Source organism: Falco rusticolus, chromosome 6 (genome assembly GCF_015220075.1).
Source record: "Falco rusticolus isolate bFalRus1 chromosome 6, bFalRus1.pri, whole genome shotgun sequence".
Lineage (NCBI taxonomy): Eukaryota > Metazoa > Chordata > Aves > Falconiformes > Falconidae > Falco > Falco rusticolus.
The window spans coordinates 59,720,770-59,742,499 of NC_051192.1; the positions used below are offsets into that span (position 1 = coordinate 59,720,770).

The window sequence follows — 21,730 nt, forward strand, 5'->3', positions numbered from 1 at the left end:
TGTTTTTACTCTCAGCTTCAATTTACAAACATGCATGATCTGTTTTCCCTGTACCCAAACCAATTTTAAGGCACTGAAATAAGTTATTGCCAAAAAAGAAGGACTTACCATCAATAGATTTCATTACTCATCTTGACAAGAGGAGACCAATAAAACAAATAGTAGAACTTCTCTTTCCAAGTTCTAATGAAAGGCATCCCACATGGCCTACCCTCCACACCATTTTAAAAGTATACAAAAGGTGTTAAAAGGAAGGATTCTATCATTACCAGTTCAGGATCAGGTAACACTGCACAGTCACAGTAAGTTTAATATTCACATTTGTTTAACTCTGAGAAATCCATGTATTTTATTATAATAGCTAGGAATCTCAGTCTATCCTCTCCAGGTAACTACAAAAAAGGTTTTTTTGCTCAGTTTGAGTTTAATCTGGTTTTCAGTGTCCTCTGCAAGAGGACTGAACGCCTGGTGACTGGAAGTCTTCATGAGCAACACAAAAGGTTACTTTCTGGGTTGTCACGCATTCCCAGTGATCTTTGATATTTTTAGGTGACAATCTGCAGGCAAAGTCATTGAAATAGATCTAAGTATCATTAGAGGAGTCACTCAAGGAAAAAAAAAGGAAGCTAAAAAAAATTCCGATCAGACTAAAGTAGATTCATCTGAACAAATTCAACCTGCCTGAAAGGTGCACAAGAGGCATACTTCAACCTATACTGCATGAAAAAGCTTTTCCCAAAGATTTATGAACTGCTTCAATACTAGCATGTTACTTTCCTATAAACTCAGAGTATTGTAGAATTCTTGCCACAAGAGCAATTTTAGAAATTTAAGACATCAACTTTGAAGAGTCTAGTATTATGGAATCAAAACAGTTATCAACTTGATTTAAGTTTTTAGGACAACCAAAAGCAGATACTTCAGGAAGTTTTTTTCTTCTTCAGTATCTTAAATATAAATAGCTGTCTGAATATGGATGCATCTTTAGAAAGCCCAGCATCAAAAGTTTCAGTACACAGCTAATTAAATCATTTTAACATATATTCTACAAAGAATCACACTCTCCTTCCAGATTTGCTTAACTTATATTTTCAATGACTCAAAAAGCTATGCAAAGAACAATTCCGCAAATTAATCCTCAAAGCAAGGCAAAAGAAAAGCAAAAGAAACCATTTCATCTTTGACTTGTTGTATTTTATCAATTCAACAGCTACCAGTTAATCTTCAACACACTCTTCATCATGCAAGAAGTACATTTAGTTTTAATCCTTTTTAAACTACTGCTACTCAGAGGCAGTATGGGATTTTTGTATTTGCAGGGCAGAGCATTTATTAACTCAAGCCTTGTCTCAATTGTGGCACAATCAGAATGTTCTGAACAGCTGGTTAGGAAGATAGCCAAGATGCAAGAAAGATGTCTGCGCTTCCTTTTCAAGGGCAGCCAACTCTTGTACTGTAGGAGCCAGAATATCCACATGGCCCTTATACAGTCCACCTGCCAAAAGAGACCCAATCTAAATGATGTATTCAAAGCCATTTTTCAGCAGAAATAATAATGCTCAACCAGTCATTCAGAAAGTTAAAGTAACTTCATTAACCTGTTAAACACAAAGCACAAACAAAAAAACCCCACAGGCATACATGCCCTTTGGTTGCTTGCAACCCATGGACTTCATGTAACATAGGCAGAAGACAGCAAAGAACTATCAGGTTTTTTTAATCTATCATTCTGTAGTTACACAGCAGACAACCAAGAAACTGAGTGTTGCATAACAAGGTAACTCAAGGGTAGTTCAATACTTACCACCCAGAGCTCTCTTCTGCCCATATGTAACCTTCCCATCAAAATCATCTACCGGTACTTTTATGTCTGGTTCAACTTGGGCAATAGTGCAGTTTAAGTGTTCTTCAATCTCTCCCAGCAACTTAAGAAAAACACCAAAAAACAAAGTCACAAAGTACTCCTATGGTCCAAGACTTCAGTCAGACTAGTGTTCCGAATAGTCACATTCAAGTAGTTTCAACAGGAGTTGTACACACAACAACTCTGTCACAGACACCATAGACTAACATTTTTTTCCTCAAATGGACTATACAAGTTCATTTCCAATTTCAGTATGTTTTTACCCTACCTAGAAACCTTTATTTTACATACTATCCTACTTATGTAAGTGGGGCTACTTTATTTTGAAGAGCTCACAGTCCAAGCTTATTTTGCCATGGATGACCTATCATTCGCCCCTCTAACGTAGAAAGAAGGGAAGCACTGTGAATTTAACAAGCGTTCATACCTGACATACAAATCCCAATAAAAATGTGCTTGTGACACACTATTTCCAGGTTAGAGGAACAACAGTTTTAAGTTATAGTTTTGCAACAAACCACCTAAACAAAAATGTGTAACTTACATCCTGTAACTCTTAAAAGCATTTGATTATAATATTATAGAGAAGCTGACAGTGATAGAATTGACTGGAAGTATTAAAATAAGCTTTCATAATCAAAGATATAAGTATCACTTTCTAATTTCTTCTTCAAATGGAATCAGGAGGTTTTGTATTTCAATTATGCTGCTAAAACAAGAACTATATCCCAGTCTTCTAGAGGAATTGGAATATTCTGGTTAAGCAAAACATTTACCTGCATCTCATTGTACCATATGGTACAACCTCCTTCTTCCTTCAGTCTAGTATTGTAACACCCTTTTCCACGACTACTGCATACATGATACCAAACCTAAAAATAAAGGAAAACAACTTCTAAGCTTTTTGAAATAGTTGAGTACATTCATTTTGATTAACTATAGATGTCTGAATTCTTTTTCATGCTATTTAAGTTCCCTTCCAATTAAACAAGAACGAACAAGCAGTTTTCCAATGAAGGATATTAAAAGGCTGACATCAGCTGTGGATAGAAGAGTAAAAAAAAATTCTGTTCAATTTTGCTTTGGAGTGTAATTACCTTTTCTTTTTCTTTTGCTACAAGAGAGATTGCCAAACCCATCCTGAAGTATTAGGGGAGAAGGGAGAGAGAAAAATGTATTTCAGTAACTATTGCCAAGTTACAAAACAACAACAACAAAAATTCAGAAAACATGGTGATTAGTCTGAACACATACATACCTCTCAGCTCTGCCTACTCTCCCAATTCGATGAACATAGTTCTGTTTTTCATCAGGAAGTGTGACGTTGATAACTAAGATACACACAATCCACAGAGAATACAAGATACATGAGCTAAGGTCACAGACTAGACACCTAAAATAAGCGATTTTGATTGCTGCAATGCTTCTCCTTAGCCCATGTACATACTTATATATTCTACTACAGCAGGTTACAGGTGTCATTAACTGCAATACCTACACTGAAGGCCTGCACTATAAAATTGCTTTCTCTATGATTACTTTTTGACAAGAGTGGAAAAAACGAAGAATCCCCAACAATGCAGAACACCATCGAGAATCTGAGAAGGTATGTTGAACAATCAAATTAAAAGTTGCCTAGTTCAAGCCTTTAACATATGCAACTCTTTAAAATGAAGCTTTAAGTCATATACCCGTCTTAACTAGTTGACAGAACTGCAAATACATTGAAGCCGTATGCAATTCAATAGCTTAGCTTAAGGTAAGTCTTACCATATGGAACACCATGAATATCAATTCCTCTAGCAGCAACATCCGTGCAGATCAAGAAACGGACATCTCCTCTCTACAAAAAACATAGTTGTAAAGAACTGTTGTGCTAAATAAGCCAAGCTAAATCCCAGGCAATGAAACAGTAGTCATTTGCATTTACTTCACCTTGGAAATGTTTCTGTACATTTTAAAACTCTTCCACAGTGCAACAGTGCTTTTTGAACATTAACAGCTTGATCGATTTACATCCTTATTTCCTTCCCCAACAGCCTAAGGCAAGTATACATCAATGAATGGCTTAAAATCAAACTGTCTAATATTTAAATAACTTTTTCTAATATTCAAAAACCAAAGACTAAAAAACAATGTAATCTGATATGGAGCTTAAATACAGGTTTTACTTAAAAGTAAGCTCAACAATCCTGTCAGTGACAGCTCAAAGGTCATATTGACCAACAGTACAGATTTCCACTTGTGCCTCCCAATTTTAGGAAGGGGGTCATAGGTCAATTGAACACAGTTTTCTTTAAATGGAGAACTAGCAACACAAATTAACATATGATTTCAGGTACCAGGAAGTGAGGAAAAAAGCTTCAAGAATCTGCTGCATCACCTTAAATCTTTCCAGGTTTTGCTTCCTTTCTTGAGGCTTTCTGTCACCATGCAGACAGACACATGAGAACTGATGTCCCTTCCTATCAGGGCCTGAAAGGGTTGTTATGCATTAATAACTTCATGTATAAGTTATGACACAACACCATACAGAACTGGAAAAAAGTACATTTTGTGAGCAGAAGTCTTGAGTACGGGTAATTTCACCTAATTTATTACCAATTAATACAGATTTCTAATTACTGACAGAAGCATTGGAGAAAAACAAAACAATTTAAAAAATACCTTCCCCGCCCCCCCCCGCCCCCCACAGGAGGTCTATGCAGGCATGTCTCCTTACTCCTTCCCTAATCTAAGCTTCCCTTGTTTCTCCAGACCTGTGTCTTCACCTTTCTCCCCACACATCCCCTTTCAGTGCCCCTGTGTTTTCTCTCACATTTCCCCTTATGTACTTACTTTTGTATGTACACGCACTTCTTCCCATGTCTCCTGCCCATAGCAACTACTACTTTCATATAAACAGTTAAGCAGAAACATATACTGCTCTCATTGGTTCAAATTTTGGTGCATGATGGATTTTTTCCAGTCATTTCAAAGCTGGCTGGAACAGGTACAATGCAGTTCATTGCCTCCTCCCACACGGGGCATCCCTGCAGCTGCCTGTTACCCAACCCTGAATTTTACACCCAGTCAGTATGTCAAAAACCTTAAGCACAATTTTATTTGTGTGAAGTCCAAATACCAGTGCCCTCTACCATAACATCTTGGCTTTGAAATAACATTGTGCTCACTTTCCTATTTTGTGAAAAATATTACCTCCGCCCTGTTGGATGAAGTACTGCTCCATATTATCACAGTCTATTTTAGTCCTACAGAAAATAATGGCTTGGTCCATCTTGTGTTCTTTGATTGCCCGAACGGTGTATTCTCCTTTTAGAATTTTAATAGCTTCAGACCACATTTCTAAGTAAAAGTAAAAAAGTTACTTCAGTCAAATTGTTTATGAGTATGAAGAGCCTTTGAATGGCATACATTTGAAGTTTTCTCTAGCCTTTCAGTAGACTAATAAAATTTTATTAGCAAAGAAAGTGAGCTAGACTTGCAATTTCCCCACACACACACTCCCATGTTCCCCTGCTCCAAGGTAGTATAATACAGAAAGGACAAAACTCCTCAGGAGTTTCAGGTTTATTTATGCACACCAAACGCCTGTTGTTTACATACCCACAAAAATGAATGTTCAAGTACTTTTCTCTCCTCCCTTATTACAGAAACACATTTCACAACTACTAAAGTGTAGAAATAAAAGTTTGGAGGAACAAGACTCAAGGCTGATATCTAGTATAATTTAGCTTTACTTTGTAACATTTACAAAGGATTACTTCACAAGCTATTATTTAACTAGTGTTGCTGATTACCTGGAGTGTTAGCGCCAGGTCGTGTATTGTCTTTTGCATGTACTTCATCAGTCTAGGAAAAAACACAAACAAATAACCGCCCCCGAAGTCAGTCCATACTTCAAAGGAAACACTGAACTCCATTAAGTTATAATTAGCAAGAAATTAAATTTAAAAGTCATCTCAGCATTCTGTTCTCCCACCAGATAAGCTAATCTACCTTTAGCTGAAGAAAAGTCTTGAGTTTAAGCACACAAAATTTTCATAAACAAAGGACAATAAAATTATTTATGTAGACACTGAATAGAAACCACCTTTGAACAAAGTGATGAATTAAAAGCCATACCACCAAACATGAAAAAAATGTACTATAAGCATGGCTAAATCATATACAGTGTTGCTCCTTATCTTTTCTCCCTATGCGAGGCTGAATCAGATACAAAACCCAAGAAAAATAAATTAATGCTAAGATTTAGGGAAAAGGCCCTAACAGACCTGACAAAGGGAGGTTCCAGAGAAAACAAGGTTAAGAAAAACCTATCAATTGTAACTGTGTAAGAGTTGCTGAGAAAGAAATAGTCCCAGGTTATTCAGAACTCAAAAACTAAGGACTTCAGTAACAACCACCACTTTCTCACATGAATAGATGTCAGGTTAATGTAAAAATTAAACTAGTCTCAAATATAGTCTAAGATTAAGTCCATTCCTCTAAAAATAGCTCATCTCTGAGACAAAAACCACTCAACAGAATGATCTATATTGGAAGGTTTACTTCTTCCTGATCAATTGGAAAACACAGGTGCTAGCTGCAGTTAGGCCACAGATTCATTAGCTGTGAAATGAGTGAAAAAGCAGTGCAGTGTCATTGTTCTCCAGTACAGACTGGAATGTTATTTTATCAAGATTTTCCTTAATCATGTCTGTAAGAATGTGCTGTTCAGAAACTATGTTACAACATCACCAATATCATAATGCTGACTACAATGGAACAAGCCATTTCGGATACTAAGTTATGCCAACAGCTGACAAAGGTCCTACAACATTTACTCTTCAGAACTGGAGCCTAATAAGTACACATGGGCAAACAGTTTTCACTTACTCTGATATGATTCTTGCCAAGCCTTTCCCAGAGTTTGTCAGCTTTTGGATTTACAAGCACAACTACATGGTGTACAGTTTCAGGGACAGAATCTTCTCCTTTCAAATCAACCCAGGTGGGAAAATGCATGATCTTTTCAGATAGTTTTTTCACATCAAAAGAATGTAGTGTTGCAGAGCACACGATCACCTAAGAAGAAAAAAGCCATGTAGATACCACTGAAGATCAGATTCTCCCAGCATGAAAGGTCAGACAAGAGCTGGAAGCAAGTTATGTAGTTGAATACCATAATGTAGCACAACAGAAAGTGTCCCTGACCAGCTTTCCTCATCACAGGAATGACCCAGCTGACAAGAGTCAAGACACAGAGTAACTTTAATTCTTCTCTTACAACACCCCAATCATTTAGGAGGAAGAAAGCAAAATTACTAAGAGCACATGAATCAAAACTACTAGAGCATTAGAAATCATAACGTATGTAGTCACTCATTTTTCAGATACATTTACATCTAAGTAACTCAAATACTGCTAAACACTTGGCTTCAAGATCTACGATGCTAATACATATTCACAAGCCATTACTGAACCTGATGAACAAGCATTAGTTTTGAACATGAGGTATAACAAACTACTTCAAAGCAGCAAGGTCCATGCCATGTAACGGTCAACAATTGAAAGCAGTGCACACCACAAAAAAACCCCAACAACATACACCCACCCCAAACAAAAAAACCCAAAACCTAAACCCATCACAAAAAAAACCCAAAACCACGAACAAATTTTATACCTGAAGTCTCTTCCCATCTGAAGTTATTTGAGGAATTTGACTGTGGATCCTATTTATGAAATCTGAGTAACCCTGGAGGAGAAGGCCATCCTACATGGGAATAAAAGAAATAAAGCTGCAATTTTTAGTTGTCATTTCTCTGTCTATACACTTAAGTTAAATAGGCAATACACTTGTAGGCTCAGAAGTTCTCTTTTGATTAGCTGGACAGGTCAATGTCAGGCTGAGATATTACTACTAAGGAGAAAAAAGTAAACATCTGGAATATTCCAAAGTACATCTGCTGTGCTTCACAAGAAACTGAACATCTGTCTCAGCAGCTTCTCCTAGCTAATAACCCAAGGCATTCCATCTTTGTGATTATTCAGTTGTACTATAACTGATTAGAGGCACTCATTTCACAGCATATTGACTACAACAGTCATTGCCTTCAAGACAATGCAGCAGGATAATAAAACACACTTATCTTGGTTTTGTCCTTTCAAGTTCCCTGTACAGTGACAGAAGCAGACTTTACGACCTTGTGACTACAGCCTGAAATACATTTCTGAATCAGAAATAACTCAAACAGCTTTACAAGTGAGGCTATAAGGGGAAAAATATGTAGATTGCTATGATTACAAAACAAGATAAACCTGGAATAGCCCACAGGTAGCTAGCTGCTGTTCCACTGAAGTACCAAATGCTATAGAACAATGATGCTTCACTTGACTCTTTTAGTGAATGACATACTGCATTTAAGAACAGAACTTAAGTATCACTTAGTTCTCTACGTACAGCTTCATCCAGAACCAGGAATCTGACTTGAGACAAATTAAGCTTTCCTGTTGAGACCAGGTCATCCAGTCTTCCAGGAGTTCCAACGACAATATCCACCTGTGAAACACAAAGAGTATGAACTGGTCCCATAACTAACTAGAGGCATTACCAGCTTTATCTAAATTAAAGATTATGATACAATTATCAGTATGATGCCCTATCTTTTATTTATTACAACTTCATAGAATCCTAGAGCAATTTTGGTTGGAAGAATCTCTTAAGAGTCATGTGGCCTCCACTCCCACCATCACATGCAAATGAAGAACAGTTCCCAAGTTACTTTGGGTAGTTGCCCAATAAAATTTTCAGTATCTTCAAGGACAGACAAATCAACACCTCTCTGGGCAACCTGCATTTCTATTCTGGGGCTTTTTCATTAGAAGAATCTGCCCCATGTAAAAAACCTTCCCTTATTTTGAGAAGTGCTGTGCCTTCTCCCCTCCCCCACTTCCCAAGCTGTGTTAAACCTTGTTATCTGAAGCCAACAAACAGATCTGTTTTTAAATGGGTATAAAATAAATTCAACTTTTCTTACTGTGAAAGTATACATATCAAGTCTATCAGCTATAGAAATAACTTAAGATTTTGCCAGATGGAAGGGTTCACTGTCATGAATTTAGCATTCACATGAAAGTTTAGCAATCTTCCAGTTCAAGCCTGCTCAGGAGAAAAACATCTGCATTTTTTGCGGCTAGAGCCACTGGAAAATTTATCAGTTGTGATGGGGTCTCATTTCCAAAAGCAACTCTTAAATAAAATCATAATAATTAAAAAAGACTATGCTATCCCTACAGCATGAATGATTTGATTATACATCCCATGCTGCTGAAGCTAGACTGGCTCCTTCTATGTAAGACTGGTTCGTGGTGTAGGTCGACCCTGATAATAGCAGGCCAGTTTTGTTCACACAGACATGGAGCAGAAGTTAAGAGGAAAACTATCTCAGTCTTGTTGGTTAAGCACAAATGGCAAAAATCACAACTTTATTTTAAAATTTTCAGATCTACTCAGGCTTCAATAGAATTTGACCAAGTACTATAAGCATTTGTGTTGACAATTGCCATGGAAATAAAGCAACAAGTGCTAGCTCAGTGCAACATGAGCTTGCCATCAACTGCACAATTTCTTTTCATCAGGTTTACAGGAATTACAAGAAGCACCATTACTATTCTCTGGCAACATTATGAGTTACTCAGAATCCAAACTATTAAGTCACATTAACACAAACTTACTCCTTGTTCCAGTACAGAGAGTTGATCTCTTGCAGCAACCCCACCAATAATCAACAGTTCCCTGAAATTACATCAACGTATTTTGATACTTGCTTATTTATCATATTAAGATAGATTAAACATCTGGCTGAAAACTGATTCTTTTATTAGTAATTGACTATTACCAGATCTGAACAGTATTTTTAAGAACAAAAGAGCAGGATATTTTTTTTTAAGTTTGTCCATTCATATTAGTGTATTATATTTTAACTTAAGACATGAAAGTTGTGTTACCAAATTGTATTTGAATTTGACTAGTTTATCAGAGTTGTATTAAACACCTTAACTCCTTGACTTCATTTTAAAAAACAATCTGTTCCTTGAAAGCTAGAAATGTAAAGAGCAGATAACCAAACGAATCTTACATGATAGCTTGCCTCTCCCCATTGCTACTCCCTTGCAATTTTGGCAAAATACTCTTGTAAATTGACTACAGTTTAGAATATGGAGACGTTCATTTAAGTTTTATAATCACAGTCAGAAGAAAAACAACTTTAGACCAAAGCAGCTTGTAGAGGATGCATTTCAGAATTGCACCTCCATGCTAATCACCACAACAGCTGTCTTGCAAGCACACTAATATAAACTGAACACACCTTGTATGTAACTATTTGTTGGAGATGAAAAATAAATAAAACAAGGGCAGGGGGAGGTGGGGGGGCATAGGAAGATGGCTCAGAAGAGAAGGGCAATAAGCAGAACACGTGCTTTTCTTGATTAAAAACATTAAGTTACATACACCTTTGATAAAGTGCAGAAAAAACCAAATAATTTGTCATACCAGAAAGATGCACTACATAGACAAAACACATCTGGTCTGATTATAGCTGAAAAGCCAGAAGGTTGGTTGGTAGCAGGTATTACTGAGGCTATTATCAGTAGCACTGCAGAGTAATGTCCACTTTGCTACAGAGTGGAACACCCCACATCCCCCCACAAATTCATGTCCATGGACAATACCATAAATACAATTATAATCGATCCACTGTTACCTTAATTTGGGATTATCAACATATTTTTTGAACTGCTTCACATTGTTCAAAGTTTGTTCTGCCAGCTCTCTTGATGGTTCTACAATCAATGCTTTTGGAGCATTTGGAAGGTTCTGTGTTTGAACCACTTGTGCATTTCCTAAGTGAGAAACACATGACATTTAAGACAAATTTAGTCCTATCCCAGAATTTTTTTACTAGAAACAAACCTGGATTTTCTACTAATAGTCTAAACCCTAATGATTCTAAATGCTCCATTAAATGATCATGTTACTGCTCACTCAATTATGAATACCTTCAGATTTATATTCAGAGATTACAAGTGAATCTTGCAATGATAGTGGGTATACTGGCCATGCAGCATGATTAGTTCTATTGCAGAGCTTAAACATACAGTTACTTGCAAGATGACACTTCAGTAACTTTGCTAACTTCTCTTTATCTGATGCATTTCTAAATTCAAAGTGTTAGATTATTTGTGGTTTAAGATGAAGATCTGGAATACTTTTTAAAAGCACTAATATTTCTACCAGTAACATAATTGTAAGACCTTGAATGCAGCAGTAATCAAGCAATTAAAGTGATCAAAAGATACTCTGTAACACAATCTGAATATAGAACTGAGAAAAGTGTAAATATATAACCTACCTGAGTGTTGTGATTTTACAATACTGCCATCAGGAGCCTTGCAAAGACCAATATAGCCATCTTTTGGTGGAAACTTGAAGTCTTCTTCACCAAAATTGAATTTCAGTTCAGCATTCTAGATTTCAAAAAAAGTTGTGTCATACAGATTCAAGAGATCCCATGAAGTGAGAAACACTTCCATGATTAATTTCCCCATGAGAAAGCATCTAGACCAGGAAGGGAAGGCAGCATTTTCTCCCATCTTACACATTTCCCTTCCTAACTTACCTAAAACCTGCCAGACATTTTATAAATGGTTCTAGCTCTTGAAACTCTTTTCTTCTACATCAGAAATATCCCCAGGTTTACATAATCAAGGAAACATTTTTTGAACTTCTATGCTCCATTCATTTTCAATGACAAAACAATTTAGTAAAAAAACCACTTTTGACTTGTACATTTCTCTGACCAAGAGAACATTCTGCTAAAACCTTTACTTGGTAAGAGATCATCCCAGATATACTAACTCCAGAAAGACATACTGCTACCCAACTGTAATGTTAGAGTTGAAAATAAAGGAAAACAGGAATTTTGGCACTTTCAATTTATTTGCTTGTATCTGTTTAATCACAGTATATCAGAGTTTAATACAGGCGAGGTAGCACTGGTATTACCAATTAGTTATAAATGTAAGGTTAGAATAGCATATAAGTATTTCAATTTGAATTTAAACATTAACAGTACTCAAAGCTAACACACTGGTGACCTCTCCAGGAGTGAAATAATAGTGGATCAAAAGCAGATAGTGTACAAGCACAACTACAGCAATTGTAGGTGGCTCTGAAATTTTATAACTAAGTAGCTACCAAAACTAGACCAATTTTTGTGACCTTACACCATCTGTGATATTCCTAACTTACCTTCAGTACACAAGCTGCAAAAAGTGCTTGGTTCCTTACGTGTGGTGGGATTTCAAATGCAAGGCCAAGGTCCTTCCCTGAAAGCAGGGTTAGTTCAGTCAGACTTTGCAGGTGTGTTGCATTCCCCTCCCTGCCCCTCCTCCAATACAAGCAGCCCAATAAAATTCAAAAGTAGTGAATAAAACTTACCATTTTTGGAAAATTTTATTTGTCCTTTGTCTAGGTCTAGATAACATCCAATCGTATCATGCATAGTGAATTCCTATAAGAAAAAGTAGTTTGTGAAGCTAAGAAATGTTAGCTTCAGTGTATTAAGAAATTTGGTGCTTATATTCTGTCAACTTTTACAGTTTTCCCACTTCTCCCTACTAAATGCTGATTTTTTAAGAAGCAAGTTCAATTTATTCCAGTAATACCACTGTAAATAACATGTATATTTTTATTTTACTACAAATCTTCTGTAAGCTGCCCAATTTATCTTAGATATTTAAGCATTTATTGCTGCTTTAAATTTACTTTAAAACCACACACTTTGACAATGATAAATTTAAGTAATTTACCTGGAAGTATTATGCATTATGGAAAAGGGCATTAATCATGCATGTATTAGCCAATGCATATCTAAGCTTGAAGCACCAAGCACAGCAACAGAAACCTGTATTCTGACTATATAAAAAGACTAAGTCTTGGAGAAAGTATACATAACATGCATGCAGTACCTATGTAAGTCATTAAGTATCTTGAAATCTGTTCATTATGAAGGTATTCAAAACATTCTGCTTCTAATTCAACAGCTTAGAAGTCACTACTATAGAAAAAGCTACAAAACAGTCATAGAAGTTGCAGGTTTTAAGGCATTGAAAGTTCATTAATACCACAAAGATACCAGAGTTTCTGCTATATTATTCATATTTTATATAAAATATGCTTAAACATCTAAACTTTTGACTGGCATGCTACACAAAACCCACCACAGATATTCCTGAAAGACAGTTTCAGAAGCACACATTAATGTAACAGTCTAATAGCAAACACAACTCAATAGCCAGCAAAAGAGCGTGAATAACTACATCTTATTACTATGTCAAAACACAGACTTAAATGCTAGAAAGTTTTGATATTACTTCAGCTTTAACTACTAATAAACAGGATATGACATCCTCACTTAGACGCCAAATCCAAGCTAAGACTGACATAAGTCAAGAAATAAATCCAAGTGATCAGTCAGCCTCTAACCATAATACACAAAAAAGGTTTATCTTCTAAGTAAGAGTCAACATATTTGCACTCAAGCCACAATCATAAGCCTCAAGTCGATAACTGCTTTTGTTAAATCTGTTAAAAACGCTTTTATCAAAAAATGCTTCAATGTTTCATGGTGCTTTTGCCCAGTGATCTTCCCTTAAAAGTTAGTACTACTATGAAAGACAGTTGATTGTTACAGCACAGAATCAACATGCAAAACTTCTAATGTTTCTACCAATAAGCAATTCAAGCTTACCTCACCGTAGCTGTCAAATTGCTTGTTGTGAGATTTCTTACCAGTGCCACCAAAGCCAAAGCCAAATTTATCAGTGCCTAAAGACAAAAAGTATAGCTTTTCACCTTTTTGTTGACAGGTTATGTTTTTTCCTCTTTGTATCTGCAATTGAAGCCTCTAACTCTACCATGTAAAATAGTAATACACAGTGCTGAAGATTTCTAGCTTTGATGTATGTTAAAACAATAAATGTACCGCTATAAAAATATTGATTTTACTAGTCTCCAGTTATCTTCATTAAAAAAATTAAAATGTCAATTAAAAAACTGAAATGAAAGGGGAAAGTCAGAAAAGACAAACATTGCCCCCACCTAAACTTATTTCCTGTTACAGGAAAGTTTTAAGCTCCCCAATATTGCTATCCTTCACCAAGAGCCCATTCTCTGCCAGAGTAGGGCACAACTCCAGCCATTCCATGCAAATATGAAAATTCTTTAGGGGATTCTTCTTTTGAAGTAAACTCACCCAAATCTAGTGAAGCCTGCATAGTTGACCAACCGACTCTGCACAAGCCTTGGTCATGACAGGAAACTTCATAGTAGTATTTACCTTTAAGAGAGAAAGAAAGGGTCTAAGCAACACCTAAGTTTCAGTTTCATCAAGGTGGTTCAGTTTGGCTACTTCCAGGGCCATGAAGTCTAACACCTACACCCCTGCTGAAAGTGTCAAAATCCCCTATTGTGTTAGTGTGAAAAGGTTCTATAGGTATACATACCTATGTATGTAAAAAAACATTAACAGAGAACAGCAGGCAAAAGACAAAAGTAGTACATGCTGAGAGAGAGTGTGTAAAAGGCTCCAAAAGAAGCTAGAGAAGCCCTGGTTCTATTGAATCCACAAGAACTGATAAACTCACAGCACCGGGGGTCTGCCAAATAAACTTACATACAAGACCACCAGTATGCACTAACATCAACAACTGGTTATGGAACTTGAACCACATCCAACTAGCTGCTAAGTACACACAGACTACAGGATTATTTGTGCACCTGACCAAATGAGACTGAGGGTCTCTCTGAACACCCACCTAGAACCACTGGAGTATCTCAATATGACTCTGCTTCCAAGTGAAAACTTGGGGTTTGGCCTCTCAGCTGTTGCTCCAACCACATAACCATGAAATCTGTGCATGCATGTATCTGTGTCAAGTGTGCAAGTAAACAACTTGAAGTACTATGTGAGTAGCTATTTCCTATTGATAACACCTTGATAAAATAAGTTCTAGTGAATACTAGTTACGATTCTGTCTCCTCTATCTCAATCCCCTATCAAGTAAAAGGTAATTTACAACACAAGAACAAACCAGAGGTATTTGCCATTCCAAAGCCTTCAGCCAGCAAAGTGAGTAACTGCACATTTGCTCAGATGGATAAGAAGTTTCAAATGCAACCATCTACAACAATGGGTGACAAGCAGACATTTCAGTTGAAACTTTTCTAGAAGTCTCCAAAATACAGAATTTTGTATCTACCTTTAGTCACGCCTCTAGTTGCTCTGCATCCATGCCATTCTTTTACCTCTCTGCTTTGACAACACAAACCATCTGATCCAATTGCTGAAAATGACAAGATAGTTTTAGTTAAAGAAATTGCTTAACTGCTTTTAAAATAAATTTTAAAGGATACTTTCTTCTATTTTTTTTTTTCACCAAGCAAACATTAAGACAACTCACCAAAAGCTGATCCTCTATCATAGGGGTTCATTTGCCATTTATTGAGCACTAAGTTTGAAACACAGCAAAAGAAACAAGCATTAAACCAAGAAGGTAAGACTGGAAAACTCAAATTAGAAGTTCACACTGGCTCTACAGTGTTTGGCTTCGCTGCCTGGTGAGACAGCTTTGTTCCAATACAATTCATACAAGGTCAAAACGACAGCATCCAACTTGGAGGGACACAGATGCATAATACAAAGGTATTCTATGAAAGGTTTAGATTATTTCATTACAGAGCACACAGATGAAGTTACTTAAAAATACAACAATGAAGACATTAACAAAATAAGCTAGAGTTCCACATAATCACAATTAAAATCAGCTAGAAAATATCCAAAACTACATCAAGAGCAATACATTTGAAATGTATTTGCTATTTCTGTTCCAAGTTTACATTAAAATATTTTTCAGATTATCTAATTACTGAAGAGCTAAGATACATGCACATACAGCACATAAAATCTCTGACTTATTTTCATATGCCCTATAACATATTGCAGTAAGTCAAGATGTTTCACAATATAAGGATTTTTTTTGTTAAACTAGACACCATTTCTATTAGGATTAACTGAGCGTATTTACATTACATTCTTTCAAAGAGGTTGGGGTTTTTTTTTCCTTTTAAAGTTTACTGTTCACCACTACTGTAGCAGTAGTTACAACAAAGCTGAAAGATGAGAACTTCTGCAACATCTTCAGAGTGTTGTTTCTGCAGCTACTGTCACTTACATAAATCTGTAAGTACCATGGACTGGACATTGTTAGTAGCTTTCAAGTTGCAAGCTTATTTAAACAAATGTACAACAGATCCTCAAATACTGTGAGGATATTGTCACCATTATAATCCATTTTTCATCAGTGGGTTCTGGCCCTGTGCATTTCCTGCTGAGTTCAATGTTTACTAGTTCAAATCTGCAGCAACTCAAGATGTTATTCAGCCTCTGCATCTAGCCAAGTGCCAAAAGGAACAGCAACAGCTTTATGCAGCACAGAATTGAAAGACATACTGCAGTGCTACTCCAGCCACACAAAAGTTTGAGTCTAGAAGAGCTTTTTGCTCAAGCTTACTTAAGAGGCCTAAATCAACTGTGGGGTGTCACTGCTGATGTCTCATTCATCCCTACAACTGAAGATTTTTTTTTTAATTCCTTTAAGCGGGACACTACTACCATTTCACATCTTGCAAAGCACTAAACCAGTATGGCTTTCAGAATAACACTGAAGCATTGTGTGGATCAGTGTCACAGCACTCTCCAAACTATCAAGCTGCAACAAGGTCTTTTACCATCTCATACCAACACACTCTTCATGCCAGTCCCTCTGCTGCTTTCTCCTAAGCTCTCCTCATCCTGGGTGCACTCTCTCCCTCTTCTCTCTGCTTTTTCCTCCTCTCTCTTCCTTGGCTGCTCTCTTCATTGGCTGCCCAACCTCTTAACAGAACCAGCCACAGCTGCACCCTATCTACATCAACCAACACACCACTGTATATTATCAATGATAATTAACCCAGCTTCATTCTTCTACAGATCAGCTAGCTTTAACATGAAGATAACAAGCATTACTGAGAGACTGCAGTATCAAAACATGCCCCAGTTCTTTCGATGACTCCACCAGTAAGTTTACATTCACTGGTTTATAAGATCTGGTGTGATGACATTCCATATACATTATTCCAAATAAAGGAAAAAACACTTATCTAATTGCAAGTTAGGTTAACTTCACTTTGGGAGTTGACTGAATCTGTATGATTTAAGTTCGAAACTTGAGGAGTGTGACACTTATTAACTTACCTGCCCCACCAGTTTTAATAGTTGCTTTCCCTTTCTTGCCTTCCATCTGGTCCTTCAGCGTTTCATAAACGATCTGGATAACTGGAATGCTAAAAGCCTAAAAGGGAAAGTTATTTTCATTCCACAGCTTGTATTATACAGATACTTCCAGATATACAGTCAGCCTTGTTTTCAGGTACAATATCCAGGGCCAGAAACACTTTCCAATGTGCCTACACATATGCTTGTAAAGGCGATTAATAATATTGCTTAAACACATATACAAACATATACACATTCTCCCTGTATGTATGCATACACACAAGCCACCTCTCACCACTTAAAGACTTATTTCCTGTTAATTTGAATTTGATTACTTACACCAGTTTTTCCACTCCCTGTTTCAGCAGCCTATAGGAAGAAAAATTTAAGAGTTTAACCAGAGCTGCAACTTCCACTGTAAGGAATGTTCTACTGTTCTATTTTAATAAATTAATTTTAATTTTACTTCTGTATAATACAGAAAAACATTATAGAGTAATGCCATTACTTCACACAAATTAAATGCAAACACAAACAGGGAAAACCTTTACAACAGACTTAACAAGAAAAACAAAAAACAAAACCCCAGAAACTTCCAAGGCCCACTAGAAAAACTGTTTGTCTGATCTCTAGAGGCACTACACAAGATTATAGGAAGCGTTACTTTGGTTACAGAATCAAGAACACACCGAGCTGCAAAAGGCACGATGAACAAGCCATACTAATTTGGTATCTTCAAGGTTATCAATACCAAAGCATTTGCTTAGGCAGCATCAGTCATGTTCTATGCAGATCTGTGTCAGGTATTTACAACAAAAAGAAGAGTAGATTAAATCAGATAGCTGTCATTCATAAGGCAGTGCCTGTCAAGTGGTCAGAAAATAAAGCCTGATGAGAATTAATCCCATCTGCAACAACAGCTGGACAAAACAGGTTTTTAGCTGAAGATTATACCTTCTACTGAAGAAGGGCTGGAGACCTAGTCTAACTATGGATCCTTCTGGAAAGAAGGAAATCTATTACACAAACAACAATTAAAAGACATAGGCTTTCTAGGAATCGGGCTATCCTGCATACCTACCATAAGTACATCACCACCTCCCAGGATCAGTGGAATGGATTCTGCCTGGATATCTGTAGGAAGACTACAGCAAAGAACACATTACACAAGCCAGCGTTATCAGTAGAAAAAACTGGTTTTGCTTACATGGGAACTCACAAAAACCATGGTCACCTGCAATACGGGAAATAACAGGTAAATGGCTTTATGCATTAATGCAGGCCACTTTCTGGCTTGCAGCTAAGGAAAAGGACTCCCTTTACAAGGAAAGCTTGGAACAGGAGACACCTTGACAGGACGCGACTAGGGGATGCAGTGGATTCAGTTGTACACTGACAAGAGGGCTACATCTCATCACTATGCTAAAGTATAAAAAAAAACAGATTAATTATATATTCTGTTTTCCTTTCATGTGAGTTTCACTTTTAAAGCCATTTACACAGCCATCATTTGGAAGATTGCTATTCAATACTGGAAAAGAAAGTAAAGATAGCTAAATGCAACCAGTGTTTTCAGACAATCACAGCTAATTAATACCATGCATATGAGAAAAGAACTACATGCAATAAGATTGTCTATACTGATAACATTCTGAGTAACAATTCAAAACAAGCTCTGAAGAGAAATATTTTAGCCAAACAAGTAATTACACCAAGAACAGCTTTTGTAGAACACTGATACACAAGCATCAACTCTGAAGAATATAAATTCAGATCACAGTCTGAAAAACATTTACTAAACTAGCATAAGCTACGTGACAGTATTTTACATCCAGTAATCCCACAATACATTAATAAACAAATCAGAAGCACGGAGGCTTTTGTCAAAAAAATAACATTGAAGTATTAGCAGTCATGCTTTGCTTGTCCAAGATTTTATGTTATACAATAAGTGTTCTTCAGCCATTCACGCTAAAAAGTGGTGCATGGAGTTGCAATGACAGTTAAAGGAAAACTCATCTGCTTTGTTTTAATGTGACAGCAAAGGTATTTTAAGAAGCGTGTCATGTATTGCTTAAAGGCAAATCAGATTTTGCAAGGCTCAAATGCCTTCCTACTCACAGCCAGTCCATCTCCTCCACTGCTTGAGCTATCTCAGGCATAACACCCATTTCTGTAAAACAAGAAAAAAGGAACAAGCAGCGTTATTTACTTCAATATAGCCTAAATGATTCCCAAGTGTCAAGACTTCCAACTACAGAGAAAAATAAAAAAAGCACTTTTTTTGGCAACAGGACATGCAACCTTCTCTATGGAACTCGTGATAAAAACACATTCTCCCTTCCCCACATACAGTTTCAACAGTTGTCCCCACTTACAGCCCACTAAGTCAGGCATATACTAGGCATAAGGGCAGGTGCTGACATAGCAGCAAAACAAAACTGGGAATGGAGTAACATTTCAAGGACAAGGCACTTATCTTTGCATATTTAAGGAAACTGGTTTTGCACATTTAAGTAAACACGTTTGCTCATGCAAACAACAAAGAAAGCTTTGTTAAATCACAAATATCCTGACTCTCTCTACAGTTGTGATGGGAACAGTTTTCAAAAAAAGAAAAAACCTGTACCCTATAAAGACTCAAATTTGTAACACTTAGATTTCTTTTCACTAAATCTTGCCTTGCACACTTCGAGCATGTACATTAACTAGACAATGCTTTGATTTTCAAACAGTTACTAACCACATCTAACTTTGAAAGGTTTTTTCCTTGGATACCCCTTCCGGCAAACTCCTATCAAGGTCTGATAGTCATGCCTCAGACAAGTTAAACATGAACCCATGTAATAACATTAGTATGTTGATCAACAAATTCTACTTAAAAAAAAAAAAGCAGGGGAGGGGAAGAGGCCTGCAGTTACTCAATAAGGGCAAGAGGAAAGGGGGAAGAAAGCAGACTTAACCAACCCAAAAAATGGTATTATACCATCAAAATAGCAGTTTAGCTGCTGATTATCTTCTCAAGTGCATAGGGTTACTCTAGAACAATTTAAGTACAAATACATACCTTTCTAAAGGGATCTTTCACCTGCTAGCCTTTACACTGTCACATGCTGAGTTTCACATATCCTACACACACAGAGCCAGGCTGACATATATGGATCTATATCTATGTAGCCAGAAATTATTCTTCCATTTACTATAGTACAAATGTTGTAAGAAACATGATTAACATGATTTCAGAAAGCTTTAGTATTTTCAAGGGTCAGCCTATGAACCTATATACAAAATTAGACAATCCACATAAGCAAAAAGCTTTTTTCATAATAATAAAAATAGCTACTATTTGCAAATTATATACAAATCCCTAGATTTCTAATATCCTTCCAGTTCACATAGTTTTAGTCAATATACAGAAAAAAGGGTTTAATCAAACAATGTAACTACAACATTTTCCTCAACTACAACCAAATTTATGCTACTGTCTAGCAAATAAACTCATCTCTAAATCTACAGAGGATGCTTCAGTTAAAAGAAACAAATTAAAACCCTCATATACTTTGAAACTTTACAGTACCCTAATCCCCAACACTGACTGGTCACCTGCGTGTACATGTATGTACGGGGGGGGGGTGGGACGACAGCAATGCTGTCTCCTTCACCGTAGATTACAGTTTACACACATAGTTCAGACCATATCACAGAACAGAGCTACTCGAAGTTATCATCCACTGCAATACACAGAATATTCATGAGCCTCCTGTTACAGCAACCAGTCAGCCCGAAGAACGAGTCTTGACTTTCAAGCAGCCCCGTTTGCCGGATACCTGCATACCACATATGCACCAAAACCAGCAAATCCATTTTGATAACCCCTTTCGAAGGCCTGCAAAAGCCCAAGGAACGCGTAGAGCACCTACACCCCCACAGGCCTCTCGACCTTAAGCCTGCTACGCGATACACACGTTAGAGGATGCCGCACGGGGGGCAAGCCCGAGGGGCTGCGTACGGCGCTAGTAGGGCTCGTCCACCGCAGGAAGACCGGGAGCCGCCATCCCCACAAGACGCCGGCAAAGGCCTGAGGCGAGAAACCTCCCTCCCAGTGCTCTGCTGCCGGCGACACAGCCGACGGCCCCCACCCGATCCAAGACCACGTACCCGAAAACGCCGCCATCTTGGCACCCGGAACCGCCAACCACCACGGCCCCGCGAGCGCAAGCGCAAGGCGCGTCCGCGGCTTTATGGCGCCGGGTGGGAGGCGGGCGGCGGGGGTGCCGTGCGGCGGGTTCCGGCTGCGGCCGGTCCGTGCTCCCGCCGCGCGCAGCCACAGGCACGGGCACGGCTCGGCAGCGGCTGCACCAAGGACAGCGTCGAAGGAGGAATTATTTTTCGTCTGTTTGCGGGTTTTTAGGGTGCGCGCAGGCTCACGATTTTATCACTTTTCTGAATGCATGGTGTGGCTTCCCCCCCCCCCCCCCCCCCCCCCCCCGCAAATCAAAGCTCGAGT

The 21,730-nt window shown here is 37.6% G+C and overlaps 1 protein-coding gene across 1 annotated transcript; it reads right to left on the bottom strand.

Annotated features, from left to right (window-relative positions):
- Window positions 1-1,066: 1,066 nt before the first annotated feature.
- On the bottom strand, window positions 1,067-21,466 carry DDX1 (DEAD-box helicase 1). Its single transcript, XM_037391498.1, has 26 exons — window positions 21,382-21,466; window positions 19,345-19,396; window positions 18,305-18,368; window positions 17,563-17,592; window positions 17,203-17,299; window positions 15,371-15,418; window positions 15,170-15,253; window positions 14,164-14,247; window positions 13,660-13,736; window positions 12,348-12,420; window positions 12,159-12,235; window positions 11,260-11,374; window positions 10,612-10,750; window positions 9,581-9,641; window positions 8,307-8,405; window positions 7,530-7,619; window positions 6,743-6,931; window positions 5,665-5,716; window positions 5,063-5,209; window positions 4,248-4,339; window positions 3,635-3,707; window positions 3,123-3,195; window positions 2,962-3,004; window positions 2,641-2,736; window positions 1,805-1,925; window positions 1,067-1,495 (listed from the first exon to the last, which is right to left on the bottom strand). The coding sequence occupies exons 1-26, from the start codon at window positions 21,395-21,397 to the stop codon at window positions 1,365-1,367; spliced, it is 2,223 nt and encodes a 740-aa protein (XP_037247395.1). The 5' UTR covers window positions 21,398-21,466; the 3' UTR covers window positions 1,067-1,364.
- Between the last annotated feature and the right edge of the window lie 264 nt (window positions 21,467-21,730).

Bases quoted from the DNA above. Each gene is read 5' to 3' on its own strand.
- DDX1 (XM_037391498.1), bottom strand. The intron at 6,932-7,529 runs GTATAAAATTTG...TTTTCTTCTTAG, and splicing joins CAGATGGGAAGAGACTTCAG to GTGATCGTGTGCTCTGCAAC. The intron at 3,708-4,247 runs GTGATGCAGCAG...TGTTTTTTGTAG, and splicing joins AAAACCTGGAAAGATTTAAG to AGAGGAGATGTCCGTTTCTT.